Source organism: Meles meles, chromosome 18 (genome assembly GCF_922984935.1).
Source record: "Meles meles chromosome 18, mMelMel3.1 paternal haplotype, whole genome shotgun sequence".
Taxonomy (NCBI): Eukaryota; Metazoa; Chordata; class Mammalia; order Carnivora; family Mustelidae; genus Meles; species Meles meles.
In genome coordinates, this window is record NC_060083.1 from 46,341,751 (window position 1) to 46,358,389 (window position 16,639).

Sequence of the window (16,639 nt, forward strand, 5' to 3'; positions counted from 1 at the left end):
CACAGACACCTGTATGGGGCTGGGGTACCGGGAAAGCGCGGCCCACTCTGTCGTACCTGGGACTGGGTTCATCACCAGCTGCAGCAACCAGATATCGAACATGTTTTCAAGTCTTTTTCTGTGGGCTAAGACGGCGTCTACCGATTCAAGAGGGACTTTTTTTTTTTTTTAAAGATTTATTTATTTGACAGAGAGAAATCACAAGAGAGGCAGGCAGAGAGAGAGGAAGGGAAGCAGGCTCTCCGCTGAGCAGAGAGCCCGATGTGGGACTCGATCCCAGGACCCCGAGATCATGACCTGAGCTGAAGGCAGCGGCTTAACCCACTGAGCCACCCAGGCGCCCCTCAAGAGGGACTTTTTAGCCGCTGTCCAGGGGCTCTTCTCACTCCGCGACCCTCCCAAGAATGGACTTTGAGAACCTCCTTCAGACGGGAAAGCCATCGGAGACAGAGAATGGCAATTCCACCCTTTTGCTGGTGTCAGGAATATAATGGACTGATTGTTGAATACGAAGCTCGGCCCCTTAGAGCACCACTGTCTACATCCTTCATAACCACCTGTTTCTTGGATTCCGGTAGGCCAACGTCATGCTGATCCTCAACACTGGAGGTTGTGGAGGTCAAAAAGAGAGCCCTGCACTGAAATCAGGAAGCCTGATTTCAGCCACAATTAGTGCCGAGACCTTGGAAGTGTCAGTTTCCTCATCCATAAAATGGGGTGAATATCCTGCCCTTCCTTCTCACCTAACACAGCATGTATGTGAAAGCCCCCCAGCATTTGGAAGGGGATAGCTTTGTATGAATCTGATCAAGATGAAACAGGTGGTGGCCGCCAGGAGCTTACCAGTTTCATTCGCCTGATCTGTCCCCTGGGACAATGAGCAGGTCTGAGGCATGTGAGAAGGCAGGAGGCAAACTTCCCTCAAGATAGTGGAGTCACTGTTTAACACCTGGTTGATTTGACCCAACTCTTCATTCACCTACCTGGACCTCCCTTGCCTGCTACACAATGGGTTAGCATTGTTGTTTGGGGGGAGAATAAAATGAGAAAACGATGGAAAGGTGCTGTCACTGTAAAGCTACAAGAAAACCGGGGTATTCTTGCCATCTGCACTATCCAAGAGAAATACAACTGTTAAAAAACAGATTCCAGTTTAGGGGTCCCCTCCCCTCTCACAGCGGTATCCATTTTTTAAAAAAAGATTTTATTTATTTATTTGACAGACACAGATCACAAGTTGGCAGAGAGAGAGGAGGAAGCAGGCTCCCTGTCAAGCAGAGAGCCCGACTCGGGGCTCGATCTCAGGACTCTGGGATCATGATCCGAGCCGAAGGCAGAGGTTTTAACCCACTGAGCCACCCAGGCACCCCGGGGGTATATGCATTTTAACGGAGGTTCAGGGTGTAGTTAAGGGCTTGGGGTCCCCACGAGCCACCAGGGGAACAAGTTCCTCTTGTGTCCTTGTCAGCCAAGGTCTTGCCTTGGTCCACTTCTGGTTTGGACAGTGAGCTGGAGAAGGTGAGGCGAAGCAGGGGGCAGAGGCTGTTCCGGCTGTGGGCAATGGGAAGGGGACACTTAGCTTGTTGCAAACATTAGAAATAATGCAAGTGTAGCACACTGCAGACATCAGTGAAATGATCCTAGGTGTTCTTGTGTTCATTCTTCCAATAAGTATTTATTGGTGGGCCCAGAAGATAGAGTGGTGAGTGATAAACGCCACCTCCTACCTTCATGGAGCTTGCCAGTCTATGGGAGAAAATAGACAATTAAGCAAGTACTAAAAACGATGTGATATATGGACGATAACGAGAACAATAGAGGGGGTCGGGGGGAAGTGGCATGCAAGTTGGAGCAAAAGGAGCTGTTCCTTGGATCTTAGAAGTCAAGGGAAAGGGGTTTTGCAGGCAAGAGAGTCAACGGAGTTCGTGATGCTGGGAAGCCTTGGTAGGGCGTACCCAGGCCCACCTTAAGGAATACAAATGGGAGACCCCCGGGCCCTACGCTGCAGATGATGATAAAGGGAGATTAGCCTGGCATTGGCCTAATCCGAATTTCAAGGCCTAGAACCCAGATGTGAGGGTTAGGTGAAGAATTTTTGCCCTCTATGGTGGCAGATGTTTCTGAACTGATGTGGCCAGTATGCTGTGAAAGGCGACAGGCTCTCTGCTCTTGTGAGGTATGTGGATATCTTACACTCTGCAACAGGCAGGACCCCCCACCCTACGTGCTCAGAGGAGGCTGGGGGTGGGGGCACATCCTTTCAACTGCACCCTTCTCACTGCCCGTCCTTTGCACACAGGTGTGGCAGTTGCTGCTTCAGATATAGAGCGATTTTAAAAGGTCCTTTAACCAAGTCCGAGACCTTGTTCAAGGTCTGGCCTAGCGCAGAAATCAAGCGCAATGAGGATTGAAAAGTGTCCCCTCGGTTTATCAACAAGAAGGTCATCATAGGTGGCCTTGGCATGAGCAGTTTCAGAGAAGGGCAGCAGCCGGAGTGGAAGATGAGAAAGGAGTAACCACTCTTTTAAGGCATCTGGCTGTCCAGGGGAGCAGAGGAAGGAGGCAGAAGCTGGAGGGAGATGTGCGGTCAAGGGAGGATTTTTAAGGAGACACGTAAATGATGATGGGAAGGGGCTAGATACTGAGGGAGCTGCTGAAGAGTAAGGAGAGGTGTGATGATCAGTTAGAAGTCCCCAAGGAGGTGGGAGATACAGTGATCAACCAATCCTGTTAGCCTAGCTGGGACTCAGGGGTTTACTAGAATAAGGGACTTCCGGTTTGAAGGACAGTTTTGGTCATCCTGGCGGGTGGGGGGGGGGGCGGTGGCCTGGATGTAGAGCACAGGGGCAGGCTGGGCCTTGGAAGGGGGGACCGCTCTCCCATGGAGGCAATGGGGGGAGAGGAGAGACCCAGATGCAGAGAAGTTTATGAATTGGTGGCAGGTAGGAGATGTGATCACCCATTGGATAATTAGCTTCAGGCCTAACACATAATAGGTCCTCAGTAAAACTGGCAGAAGCGTTTAGAAAATGGATGAGATCAGGGGCAGGTATCACAGGTTGGGTCCTCTGTGGGGCAGACTCTGAGGTGGGGATCATGGGGCAGGAAGTTTACTGGGGTGTGTTGTTGGAACGAACAGGTGTGGAAGAGAAGGAAGGGAAGCAGGACTGGGCGAGGGTTTCTTTTTTTATTTTCTTTCTTTCTTTTTTTTTTTTTTTGCATTTTAAGTGTCATCCTATTTTTTTGGCCAGGGTTGTAGACACCAACTTTATTTGGGGCCAAAGAAAATTTCACAATTTTTGGAAAGAACCAGAAAAACTGTAGCAAATTGCAATTTACCCTGAGATCTGAAGGTCCTATCTGCACATAAGCACTGGTCATCGTTATGTGTTTGGAGGAGATACAAACCTTAGAAAGCCCAAGTACAGCTTCTGGCTTTTCCAAATTTTATGCTAATTTCGGACTAGAATCTTTAGCATTTCATGATGTAGCTCTTTGAACATTAATACACAGGGATACGTACACCCTGACAAATGCTTTTTAGATTCCAAACCACTTTCAAAAGCCCTGGTGTGTTTAAGATTCAGACTTCTGGGCCCCATCTCAAGATTCTGGAATGGTATAAAAGATAGTCAAGGAGGAAAAACCTTCGGCTCAGAAATTTCACAATCACTTCAATCCTATCACTTTGTCTACTCTTTAGAATGCTCCATCAAAACTGAGTTTTCCCTTTTGGAGTGCCTGACTGGCTCAGTTGGTAGAGCAACTAACTCTTAATCTGAGGGCCTTGAGTTCAAGCCCCATGCTGGTAAGAGCTTACTTAAACAAAACATAACCAACCCTGAGTCTTCCCTTTTGAGCCATGTATTACAGTTAAAGGGTATATTCTCCTACTCATTGTAAATTCAGAATACACAATGCAAAATTGGCCTTTCAACTCTAAGATACATACATGTGCTATCATTCTCACTTTATAAATGAGAATGTTCTAGTTAGGTATTGGGCCAAGTCCTCTAAGTGCTGATGCTATCTCTTCCAGATTTTCTGAGGGGAGTTGACAAGAGAGTCTCAGGCCCTCATACCCTTACTCCTGGAAATCTGTTAGGCGGATTTCTGATATACAGGTTGGGAGGTAGGGGTGCTAAAGAATTTACACCCAGACCAGAAAAGAAAAGCACTTGTTAGCATTTAATGAACCTCTCCCCACAGGGCTTCAAGCTACTAGAACACAGGCGCCCCCGACACCCTTAATCTTCTCCTCTGCTCTTCTACTGAAGAATTTGGCCTTCACGATGACAGGCTGTTTTGGGAGTTTCCCCTTTCCCAAAACTTTGTAGTAGCCCGATCGCATCACATCAATGATAGGAGTAGCTCCAGTCTTGTTTTTGGCGGCATTTACCCGTGTCTGCTCACTAAATAAGGTCCACAGTTTATCAGGGTTGACAGTTGGGCAGAAGCTCTGGTTCCTCTTTAAGTGGTCATGTCTCATACCAACTTTTCCAAAGTAACCTGGGTGATATTTGTCGAAGTTGATCCTGTGGTGATGCATGCCACCAGCATTACCCCGGCCTCCTGGATGCTTCTGGTGCTTGCCGATGCGGCCATGGCCGTGGCTCACGGGGCCCCGAAGTTTCCGGGTCTTCCTCAGTCTGGAAGGCAAGTCGGCAGGCCAGACAGAAAAGCGGGCAGAGGGTTTCTTGGGTGTCTCTTGGAACCCACACAAACAAGGACCTGACCCACTGAAGATGTTCAGTAATGTTGGAACAAGCAGAGCAAGTAGAGATAGGCAGACCACGGCCTCGAGATATCCCTGTGTTCTCACCCCAAAACGGAGGCCATAGAAGAGAAGGCGGGGGCGTGGGGGAGTCCACATGGGACACGGGACAACTCAGAGCGCCTATTCTCAACACACAGCTCCACATCTCAGGTACCCCCAACAGACACTTTCCCTAGTGCCCCACATTCGCTTTGGGCTTACCGAGGTGGGAGAACACCCTGGGAACCTTCATCTTCTTCGATGATCATCATCACCATCCCAGGCATTGAAGTGCCACCAAAAGATGTTTAAATCATGGGGCTCAGGGGACTTGGGTGGTCATGCTAGTAATGCACTTGCATTTTGCTTTATAACTTAGGAAAACAGGTTCTTAATGCACTATCTCACAACGACCCCTCAAGTAGATATTTTGACTGGCCCCGTTATATAGATAAGGAAACTGGGGCTCACAGAAGTCTCGTGTCTTTTCCTGAAACACCGAGCCTGGCCAGGACTGAACCCACTTCTTCTTTCTACACTTCTCCATGTCTACCGTTTTCTGCTGTCTCTGAACCAACCTAAGCGACCCTGGTTCCCTCTCGGGGTCTCTGTTTTCCCGACTGTGGAATAAGGAGTTACCCATTCAGTGGTTTTGATTCTCAGTTCTGGTGGATGGGACAAATGGGGAGCACATTGAAAGCAGGTAGTTCCCCCCAGCCCCCAGCTGCCACCTCTCAGGAACCCTGCTCCCCCTCCCAGTTCCGCACCTGTGCAGACTCTTCACTTCCACTTTATTATCACCTCATTTGTAGGATTTTAAGGTTTGTTACCTGGAAGGGAGCGAGGAGCTCACACCTCCAGTTCCGCTTTTCAAATATACCTTCATTGCTTGTGAAAATAATCTTATTAACAGCATCGAACCTGCTACAGCTTATGGGGGCACACAGATAAATAAATGCCGAAGGAACCAGGGCAGGGGAAATAGCACGGCTAGCTGGGGTAGTGTGGCCTCTGGACCCCTGGGATTTTTCTCCTGGCCCTTGGGGTCCTGTGAGGGTTGCGAGAATGCAGGTGAGGCCCCCGGAGCCTGGAGCAATCAGCTGCCTTCTCTGGGCCCTTGCCTCCTGCCTCCTCCTCTGGCGTTCAGAGATCCTCCGGGGAAACAGCTCCCATGCCTCCGCAGCTCCCCTGTCTCCTGGATGCTTGTCCGGGATTGATTCTCCGGGCAGCTCCCCCTCCGAGCAGTAAATGGAATATCGGTTACCAGGAGTGAGGCGGGAGGCAATTAACCCCCAGACCTCGCCATGGCAGATGTGTTTGTAGCAAGCTGATGCGGCGAGCTGAGCGCACCTGCCTTGCCATCCTGCAAAGTCATCCAATTAGGACAGTCCCCAGCGGTGGGCTCCTGCTGTCCCCTCTGGTGCCCATGACCCCAGAAAGCAGGGCAGCCCCAGCCCCTAGGGCTAGCAGCTCGCTGGGCACAGGATGGCCTACCGTTCCTTGTGTGGGTGAGCTCCAGGCCCACCTCCATCCTTGCACCCTCTGGCAGGGACATTATTCATTAATTAATCACACATCTTTCTAAAGGGGAGGCAGTCTGGGGAGCTTTCTTCCTTCCTCCAGAGTGGGACTGCCATTCTGCCTGGGCAGCCTCCTTTCTACCATCCAGCCAGCCCTGCCCCCCTCCCCCCGCCGGAATGATCTTGTGCCAGAAAGCCTGTGACCGAGAAGGAGGAGAGACACAGGCCCTGCTTTCAGGGAGTCCCCAGTCTGAGGGGAGACACAGATCCTGCTCTCAGAGACCCCCCAAGCTGGATAAAGGGACAGAATTTGTCCTTCAGGGAACCCCCAGTCCCAGGGGCTGGTTTAGAATGCCCTCGTTTAATAGAAAAAGCAGTATCTACCCTCAGAGCCACTGAGAGGAAAGCCACAATCTCTGCATCTAGGAACCCCCCCAATCCTGGTCTTAGTGGAGATACACACCTTACCCTCTACTTGCTCAAAAACACTGTCTTTAAGGACCCCCAGTCTGAAGGAGGACACAGAGATCTTGCCTTCAGGAAGCTTCCCATTCTGATGGTGAAGACACAGTCCTTGCCTTCTGGTATCCCAAGTCTGAGGGGAAACAAAACAAAACAAAACAGACTTTGCCCTTGGGGATGCCCTGTCTGATGGGGGAGATACTTCCCTAATGGTTTCCCCTGCAGCCGGGATGCTGCCTGAGTGACTTCAGGTATCCCAGGTGCCCTGCAAAGGGAAAAAAAAAAAAAAAAAAGCACTTGGCTTCAGTCCAGTCCTAGTTATGCCACACACTTGCTGCATGACCATGGGCAAGTCACAGATTTTCATCAGACTGTGATTTTCTCATCTGCAAAATGGAGATATGAGGCCCATCCCTCAAAATGACATGAGGATCGTCTGGTCACCAGAAATCAAAGCAAACAAGCCAGCCAGCCACTCCCTACAGAAATGATTAACATCATGCTTTTTACTGTAGCAGAGGTCCCAGACCAGTCCTTGTTGTCTCTGGGGAGGGGTGGGGAGCTCTCCCAGGCATGTGGCTGTGTGATTCCAGGCCAATGTGGCCATTAAAGAATCACAGGGGGCTGTGGGTGGCACTGGGGACAGGGGGAAGTGCCTCCTAATCTAATCACTTTTCCCGAGGAGACTCTCATTCCAGCCAGACCTGCCAGGGGTTTTATTGGGTTTGTGGGGACCTGCGGATTTCAATCTCCAGACCCCACAGGGAAGGAACAAGCATTAAGCTAATTTTATTAAATGGCCACAGCTGGCAGTAGGGGGAAATAGGGGAGAGAAGGGAGAATAAAGAAAGTCATTCAAGACTGCCAGCCATGACAAGGGTCCATACATGGGACCTCACTGGGAAGGAGGCCACCCCTCCTTCCTGTCTCTCCAGCTGAGCCGGCTGGGGGAGGGGAGGCCAGATGGGACTTTTCCTCAATATAGAGCCTTGGGACTCTCCAAGAGGCTCACCCCAGGACTGCTGCCCAGCACAGATGCCTGTAAGTACACCAAGCTTCTGTAGGGCGGGGGTGGGAGTGAAGGGCTGGCCCAGCAGGGACAGAGCTGCCTCAAAGCCATTCTTCCCCAATTCTGCTTTAAATATCCCAAATCTTTATGAAGTATGGCGTCCCGAGCAAGGTCTTTGGTTCAAATACTGACATTGGCCTTTTCCTAGCTCTGTGACCCTGGTAAGTTATTAACCTCTCTGAAGTTTGAAGTATGAACCTCTCTCAGTTTCCCCATCTGAAATGGGTAAGATAACAGTGCCCATGTTATCGGACAGGGGAGCATTTCCTGCCAGTCCGCCCCACCCCACCTACATATCTATGAGATAGTATTCATAAGGTTGTCATGTGGTGCCTGACACAGTGGGTACTCTCTAAATCTTAGCTCTTCCTTTTTTTTTTTTTTTTTAAGATTTATTCATTTATTTGAGTGAGAAAGCACGCATGAGCCACAGTGGGGGAGAGAGAGAATCCCAAGCAGCCTCCATGCCCAGGGCTCAATGTGGGGCTCGATCCCAGGACCCCGGGATCATGACTTGAGCTGAAACCAAGAGTCAGGTGCTTAACCGACTGTGCCCCCAGCTGCTCCTGCGTATTAGTTATTATTATTTAGAAATGTCCTAATGGCAACTGTTGTGGGTCCCGGTTATAGGAGGTGAGGGCCTCAGGGACAAGACAAGGAGACCCGGCGTGTTGTCTGGAGCCGGGCTTCTGGGATTCGAGTGCAGTCACAGAACTTAGTGACTATGTCACATGAAGCAAGATATTTGACCTCCCTGGAAGAAGAACAAAATCTACTCACCCAGCCTCTTAGGGCTCTTGGGATGGTTGAGCGAGATGCCATTACTGGAAGCGTTGTGCAAGCCTTCAGTGACGTAGAAATAATAAAAGCTGTGTTTATTGGACACGGACTTGACACCTCTCGAATCCTCAGTCACGCGAGGTGAGTCTTGTCACTTACATTTTATGAGAAAACTGAGGCCCAGAGGTGAAGCGCCTGGGCCAAAGTCAACCAGTTTTCAGTGCAAAGTGTGTTCCTGTCATTGCTGTCACTAACCCAGAACTGAAAGAGGAGGGACTTGCCCAAGATCACACACAGTGGTGCCGGACTGAGAACCGGGGTGTCCCAGTTTAGACCTTGCTGATGCCACGTTCAAGGACAAACAAATGGAACTTTTCCGCCATGGAAGGTGATGATGGAACTGGGCTGCTTCCCATTTCTGCCGCCCAGGCTGGAACAGCTCAGATTCTGGCACCTGGCTGCCCCCAGATCCATGGGAAACTTCGGCAGACCCCTTTCCTTTCTGGAAGAGGGCAGGGTTTGTGGTCCCCTCCTGCAACTCCTCTCCAGGGCACAGACCCAAAGCCAGCGGGGTGGAAGTGTTTTTATTAGAGCTTTGGTCAGACGGGGCACAGCCAGGCTGGGGCTTTAGCAGGTGCTGGGACGCAATGCGGCCCCAACCCACCCCTCTCCCAGGAGGCGCCACCCCGGAGCTGGAGGGCAGCGCATCCAAGCACGGGAAGGGTCCCCGCCAAGACCTGTCCCCAGTCCGGGGGCGGCTGGCGAGCAGGGTGGGCCATAAACAGTCCTATAGTACAAATATACAGCGCGAGCCGGAGCGGGGACGGTCGACACCGCCTCTGGCGGACCGGGACGGGGCGCGCTCTGGACCCGGCTCTGCGGCGAGCCGGCAGGAGAGCCTAGCCTTCGGCCGGGGCGGTGGTGAGGACTGGCCGTGGGGCGTCATAGCCGGGGAGGGCCGGCAGCCGGGGCTGGGCAGAGAGGGGTTGGGTGGTCCTCAGCCAGCCGGGAGGGGAGCCCCGGGCGGGGGTGTGGGTGGGCGGATACGGGACGGAGGGGGGCGCGGGGAGCTCAGTCGGAGTAGATGATGAAGCCCGAGAATGTGCTGTATTTGTTGCTGTTGCCGCCGTGCGCTTTGCCTCCGTCCAGTTTGATAAAGACCTCGTCGCCCGCGTCCAGGTGCAGGATCACGCTGTTGCTGGCGTAGTCGTAGTTCTGGTCTGCGTCCTGGGCTATGGCGCTGGCCCGCACCTGAGGGGGGCGGTTAGGGGTGGTGTGTGTGAGAGGGTAGAGGGGAGGAGGGAGAGAAGTAGGGTCGGGGAGGGAAGGGGACTGTCAGAGGTATGGCAGCCACGGGAGGGTGGGGGGCGGCGGATCTTGGAGGACCTCAAAGCCCCCGCCTTCAGCTCTCAGCCGGCTTCTCTCCCATCATCCCCCCCACCCCACCCCTTTCCAATGCTAACTGTGTTTTGGGACCGGGTTCTAGAGGAGCCCTGGATTTCTAGGGCTGGTCTCATCTGGATCTGAATTAGGAACCGAGGTGGAGTTGGCCTCCTTAATGCCTCTAGGTCTTTCCCTCTGGCCTGCTGAGGCCCTCAACAATGCCTCCAGGATGTCCCAGCCTGGATGGCCCTCTTTGCAAAGAGGAATTCTCTGGAATACCAGCTGATGGAGGACCATCCCTTCTCTCCTTATCATTCCTTCCTCTCTGCTTTAACTGTAGCAATAATGCCTTACTTTTCAGCCATACCCACCTGTGCTTGCATCAGTGGATGGACACAAGGGTGCTCCTTGGCCCCAAAGGCCAGGTGGCTAGACAAATGCCAGGCTGCTACTAAGCAACCACCCTAGCACCAGAACCCAATCTTTCAACTCCTCGTCTGTAGTTCATTCTGGAGTCTTTCACAGTGGAGCAGTGAGAGGGAAGTCCTGGTAATTATTTCCCCTCCCAAGGCTCAGTTTGAGCCTGCGTCCTGGTCTCCAAAGAGCTATTGCTACATAGCCCGCGACTATTACTGCCCCCCTGCCGCCCCCTGGCAGAGGACTTCTGGCTCCTCTTATCTCTCACCCCAGGGTGGTAGAAAGGAAGTAGGTGGGAAGAAGAGAAATCCAGGTTTTACATCTTTCTGTGACCCTCAGTCTGATCTGATATCCTTGCTGATCCTTGTTTTGATGGGGGAGGGGTGGGACAGGCAGGATGGTGAATAAGAGAGCCCCAGCCTTTGGGTGTGAAGCCTGCTGTCACTCTTGGGGGCTCTGATTATAATCATAAGGTATTGAGGGTGGGCGGTGGCGGTGTGCAAATTCCCTCCAGGCATGCCTCTTCCACAACTGAGGCAACCCAAGGCGTGAGCCATAGAATCTGGGGCCTCTCCAGGATAGCCTGGGTGGAGAATGGGAAGAGAGGGGCCATCTCCAAGGTGCAGGCTTGTGTTGGAGGGGTTCTCTCATCCGGCCCCTCATCAGCCCCTCTCCACCCTACCCCTTCCACGAAAGCAGCTCTCCCCCAAGGGCTAACAGTCTGGCCTGGCCACAGGCAAATAAGGGGAAGGGCCCCATCTTCTTCCTGGGTGGGAGGCAGAATTGCCAGGTCCGCTGGGCCACAGTTGCTGACTCAGCAATACGTCGCAACAGGACTCGACTCATTTGCATGCGGTCTGCCATTTAAAGTCCAGATCCTTCCAGCCCCTTCCCTCCCCTCAGGGAAGGCACTGTTGGTGGGGGGGGGGGGGGGGGGGGGCACTTAGCTAGGAAAGCTCGCAATTCAGCCAAAGGGAGAGAAAATCAAACAAGGGGAAGGTGCTGTCTGTCTAGAAGTTCAGTTTTTCTGTTTAGAAAATGGATAAGAAGATCCCGCCTCCCCACTGCAACCTTTATAAAAGCCTTTGGTGCTGAAGAAAAAAATTTTAATCTTGATGGGGCTTTTGTGCTCTAGGCAAGCGCTCAAAGCAAGCAGCCAACTTCTGTATTGTTCCCTGGGCCCTAATCCTCATAGTATTTATTATTACACATGCATTTCATTATCTTTGCTAATAAATTACTACTAATAACAATTATTTTTATTACCCAGATTAATTTAGCCTTAACTCATTAAAACAATGTGCTTCTTAATAGCCAAATCCATCAGAATAGAGTCATCTGTCATCGGGGTTCTCCTGGTGATGTGACAGGCATCAGAACAGTTACGCTTATGTTTATTATTTATTCATCACCATGATTGTTGCTGTGATTATCCTAATTATCCATGGAGGCAGGGAGAATTTATGCCCCTCCATCCTTAGACGGTGGGGGATCCAGGAACAGAACCCAGGGGTCCTGATTCTCTGCCTGCGGCTGGAAACGGTGGAGGCATCCAACTCCTCCTGGGGGCCAAGGGGAAATTTGGGGACTGGAGGTTGCCATGGAAGCAGGAAAGCAAGTCTGGGACTTGTCGCGAGGGGGCGCTGTAGAATCACCTCTGCGAGGGCTGCCCAAAGGGAAACTGAGGCAGTGGTCTGACCAGGGCCCTGGCAGGAGGAGGGGGAGAACCCCAGAAGCATGCCCCTGCCCCCCGGTCATGCTGGGGTGTCAGAGGTGCAGGAAGGGCTCCCACAGGCAACCCACTGGGCTCGCAGGGGACACGTGCTGTCACACACTGACCGGGTCCCTACTGTGCTAGGCACAGGGGTCTGCACCATGAAAGGTATTCAAGGCTAGAAAAGGACAGCAGGAGCCCCTCTCCCACTGCCGGGCGCCAGGCTGGGCTCCAGTGAGGCCTTTCCACGGGAGTCCTCAACTCATACACTACCCCACCTCTCACCTCACTCAGGCTCTGCTGTCTGAGCCCTCCCCCATTTGTAATACACACACCTTCCCAAAGCCCCTGCCCTGGACGGTTGGCACCCTGGCCATGGGCCCTGGCCCATTTCCACACAGTCCACTATCCCGGCCCAGTTTATTAGTTTCCTATCTTCCATGACCCACCTGAACTGGGGACCCTTGAGGCAGCTGCAGGGAGCTTACCTCACTCAGGTAACCCCCAACCTAGAGCCCCTTCCTGGGGCTCCTCAGATCCTATGTCCTAATGACCAGGGCTTGGTGCCATCAGGCTGTGCAGTGGTGACTCAGGGTCCCCTTAGAGAGAGGGACTGGTGGCAAGGATGGGGGGGTGGGGGGCCTTGTACCAGGCAGGAAGGTAGTGTCCTCTCCCCCTGTCTTGCCCAGGGGAAGGCCAGGGAACAATTTCAGCTCAGCTTCTTTGAGGAAATTCTGGAAGCTTTTCTGCAGGTGGGAAGCCAGAAAGGAAAAGCACAGAGCCCAGCATTGCCCCTGGTCTTGAAGTCAATTGAGGCAGAAGCCCCTCTGTTCTGTTCCCGTCCATTGCCCATTGCCGTCCTTCTTTCTCTGCTCACTTGAATGTCCTCTTCTACCTCTAAGGCAGCCTTTTCCTACACTTGATCTTCTTCTTTTCTCTCTAGACGAATCTCCTTACCTTGGGGACCGCCCCAGGTTCGCCGACTTCTCCCCTGACCAGGTTGGTCTGAGTTGGGGCAGGGCCCACTGAATCATTCCCTCCAGCTAACACGTTTGGGGCAGGAGTTGCCAGCTGGGCTCCCAGTCCTCCTCTAACACACTAATTGCTGGGGTGTGTTGTTGTATGGTTGCCACTGCCCCCCCCCCCCCCCGCACAGACCGTGAGGTCCCAGAGGGCAGGTGGAGCTGCCCCCTGCTACCTAGCTCCGAACCTGGCACCCAGTAGGGGTTCAAAATGAATACAGGGGATGACTCGTGAGATTGAATGAGTCTCTTGAGCTATCTGGAAAGACAATCACAAAGGATGCACGGGAGAGGGGTGTAGGCCCCCTTTTGTGTGTTTGGGGTATGGTTTGAGTAACTGTTAAAATGCTGGGTCTGTGAAACTGTTAGTTAAAGCCACCTGCTTTTTCTTGCTAGCCTTGGGTCCCATCTCCCGTGAGTACCTCCTTGTGAGGCTCTGTGAATGCCTTGCCCCTGCTGATGGGGAAAGGAGAGCCTTTGAGACAGTTTCACCTCCCAGTGACTAAAGCAAGTGCCCCTGTCCAAGCACACATCACCTTTGGGGCCACCTCTGGCCTCATCTCTAGGGCCCTGCTGCAACCTTCCCAGGTCGTGCAAGGTCTAGGGCCCACTGGGGGTCTGGTGACCAGCTCCCTCTCTGGGCAAAATGGGCCCTCAGCCCCCCTGAAACCTCAGCTCGGGGCCAGCCCAAACTTTCTTTGGGAAAGGAAGACATTCCATTGATGAAGGTGACATTGCGGCATCCCTTATAGGTGATTAATAAGGGGAATCATGGGGCTGTATGCTGAGTAAGCCCTCACTGGACACTGAGGCCTCCCATTGGGTCAGGAACCAAGGACAAAGAGGAGAGATGCAGGAAGCCTGACAGACACAAGTGGGAGAGAGACGCTCAAGGAATAAAGAGGGGTGTGAAGCCCAGGGAAAGAGGCCAGAAACCCCAGAGAGGCAGATAGGACTGGTGGACACAGGAGAGAGCCAGGGACAAGGGAGAGTAGGAAAAGAGGCAGGCAGGAGAAAAAGAAGAGGGGGTAGACTTACAGGTGCCTTGTAATCGTTGTGCTGACTCCCATGACTGTCCTTTCCCCCACCCCCCAAGCCAGGCTCTGCCTCAGGGTAATACTGCAGTGGGAAGGGTTCCAACAGGGTCTTGGGTCCCAGGCGTGGGAGATTCCTTCCCAACTCCCACCTCCCAGCTTTACTCCAGACCCTTGCTAGTCTCCTTCTTCCACAGGAATGCTCTGCCTCACCCCCCCCCACCCCACCCTCATGAGTGGGGAGTGCCCTAGGCCACTGTGGTCTAGGAGCACTGGAAAGGGAGGGTGTATCAAAAGGGAAGGGAGCTGGGCAAAATTGTCACCCTGGGGCAGGGTTAGGTCGAGGTTGATCCGGGAGGTGGGGGAGGCAGCAGTTTCTGAGAGCGCCATGCACTACCTTCCCAGTTCCCTGATCTGAGTGCAGGCATGAGTCTCTGAGATGGGGATAGGGGACGAAGAGGATCCCCAGACACTCTGGGAGTCAGGAGCGGCAGCTGCATGATCCAGGGAGGGGGAGTTTCCACCTCTTTGCCCCGCCTAAGGAGGTAAAACTTTCCCCCCCAGGCTGCTTTCTTGTGCCCGCAGCTCTAACACAGCGGAAAGTGCCCGGGTTTTGCAAGGGTGTCAGATTGGCCCAGGGATTCCTTCTCAGGGCCAGAGGCTGTATTGCAGCTAAGGCTTTGCGCCCCTGGCTCCCTTTGCCTCTGTGCCCAAAACGTCTTGCTTTCTCGGTTTGCGCGCCTAGCGGTGCGCCTGGACGCCCGCGGGCGCCAGAGGCTGCCTTTCCTCAGAGCCCATCTTTGCCCTCCCCTAATCGCCCGCTGGTATCAACCACAGTCCCAGCTCCCAGATAGCGCATCCCAAGGGCCAAGCCCCCAAGCACCAGTCCGCGCGCCTGGGAGCGCTGCGCCCTGGTTATTTGGTTTTATCTCCCGCATTTTCATGCCGCGCGCGGGTGCCCAGCAGCATCTGCCTTGCAGCCAGTGCCCAGGAGTCGAGGAGTTAGTGCCAACCGGTCCACCATTCCCGCATGTGTTGCCTAAGCGGGGCCGCTGTAGGGTCTCCACCTGTGCCCGCTGGTACCCATACGTCCCGGGCTCCCTGGGTGCCCTGCCCCCAGGCCAGCCCCATGCCCCCGCCGGGCCCACCTGGCCGTTCTTGCAGAGGTCCGCCCACATACTGGTGCCGTCGCCGCCGCGCATGAGGACGTGGTAGGTGAAAAAGTAGGTGCCGGGAATGTTGCACGTAAACTTGCCGCTGGTCGCGTCGTAGTTGTTGCCTAGGTTGGTGACCACGTCGTCGAACTTGAGCACCTCGTAACCCTCGTGAGGGTTCTTGAGGCCGGCGTAGAAGGCCACGCGTGGCACCGTGGTGTAGGTGGCCGTGCTGATGGCGCCACTGCCTCCTGCACCCGGCAGCCCGGGAGGGCCGGTCTTGCCCGGCTCGCCCTTCTCCCCGGGTGGCCCCACAGGACCCGGAGGACCTGGGTCCCCAGGGGGTCCGGGGGGGCCCGGCTTGCCTGTGCGGCCCGGCTTCCCCTGGGGGCCCTGCACCAGCGTGGAAGGCGGGGGCGCGCCGCTCTGCTCGTTCAGGGCGTCGCCGCCGTCGGGCCGCGCGCCGGCGCCGGGGCCCCGCGCGGGGTAGGGGTCGCATACCATGCGGCAGGTGCCCAGCATCTCATAGTGGCCCTCTGGGCCGCCCGAGCTCACCAGCACGGGGATGAGCACCACCAGCACCAGCAGCATCACCACGCCCGCAGCGGCCGCCAGCAGCGTTTTCCGGCCGGCGCGGAGCCTGGGGAGCGCCGGGCCGCCCGGCCGCGCCGTCGGGGCAATGGTGCCGGCGGGCGGGGGGCGCGGGCAGGGCGCCCGCGCTCAGGGGCGGTCCGGCGGGGCTGCGGGCATGGGGCCGGGCCCGGAGCGCCGCGCTGCGCTGGATGCGCCGCCGAGCCCAGCCGCCGGCTCCTGCCTCGCGCCTCCCTCCCGCTGCGCGGCCGGACTGAGAGACGCGGCGGCCGCGTCCTGCCGGGCTCCTCCCGCCTCCTAGCTCTCGGGCCACCGCCCCCTCCGCCCCGCCCCGCCCAACCAGCTCCGCCCTGCTCGGCGCCCGCGAGGGGTGGGGCTGTGGGAGGGGCCGGCACCTAATTGGGCCGCTGGTGGTAGGGCTCTGCCCACCGAGGGGGGCGGGGCCGCGGAGAAGCAGGCCGGAGCCGGTAGAGGAGCCGGGAGACTCACGGAGCCAGAGACTGAGATTCGGAAATGGGGAGGATGCTAGAATCTGAGAAACTGTAGAGTTTCCTACAGGAAAGGGGAGAGTAGGGATCAAAGACCGAATGGAAGAGAGGGCCACAGGGAGAGCTAGAGAGCGCCGACGGAGACGAGAGGAGAGGCCTCGAGTGTCGGTTTTAAAGAAAATCAAGAAAATCGAGAGGGAGACTCTAGGGGCCACCCCACGCAGGGGGTGGAGGCCGGGGAGGACGGTT

At 54.7% G+C, this 16,639-nt stretch overlaps 2 protein-coding genes across 2 annotated transcripts; both read right to left on the reverse strand.

Annotated features, from left to right (window-relative positions):
• Positions 1 to 4,161: 4,161 nt before the first annotated feature.
• LOC123930063 (60S ribosomal protein L27a-like) lies at positions 4,162 to 6,287 on the reverse strand. Its single transcript, XM_045986271.1, has 2 exons — positions 6,251 to 6,287; positions 4,162 to 4,707 (listed from the first exon to the last, which is right to left on the reverse strand). The coding sequence occupies exons 1-2, from the start codon at positions 6,285 to 6,287 to the stop codon at positions 4,214 to 4,216; spliced, it is 531 nt and encodes a 176-aa protein (XP_045842227.1). The 3' UTR covers positions 4,162 to 4,213.
• A 2,873-nt stretch (positions 6,288 to 9,160) lies between these two features.
• Positions 9,161 to 16,178, reverse strand: C1QL1 (complement C1q like 1). Its single transcript, XM_045986192.1, has 2 exons — positions 15,306 to 16,178; positions 9,161 to 9,838 (listed from the first exon to the last, which is right to left on the reverse strand). The coding sequence occupies exons 1-2, from the start codon at positions 15,900 to 15,902 to the stop codon at positions 9,659 to 9,661; spliced, it is 777 nt and encodes a 258-aa protein (XP_045842148.1). The 5' UTR covers positions 15,903 to 16,178; the 3' UTR covers positions 9,161 to 9,658.
• Positions 16,179 to 16,639: the final 461 nt, after the last annotated feature.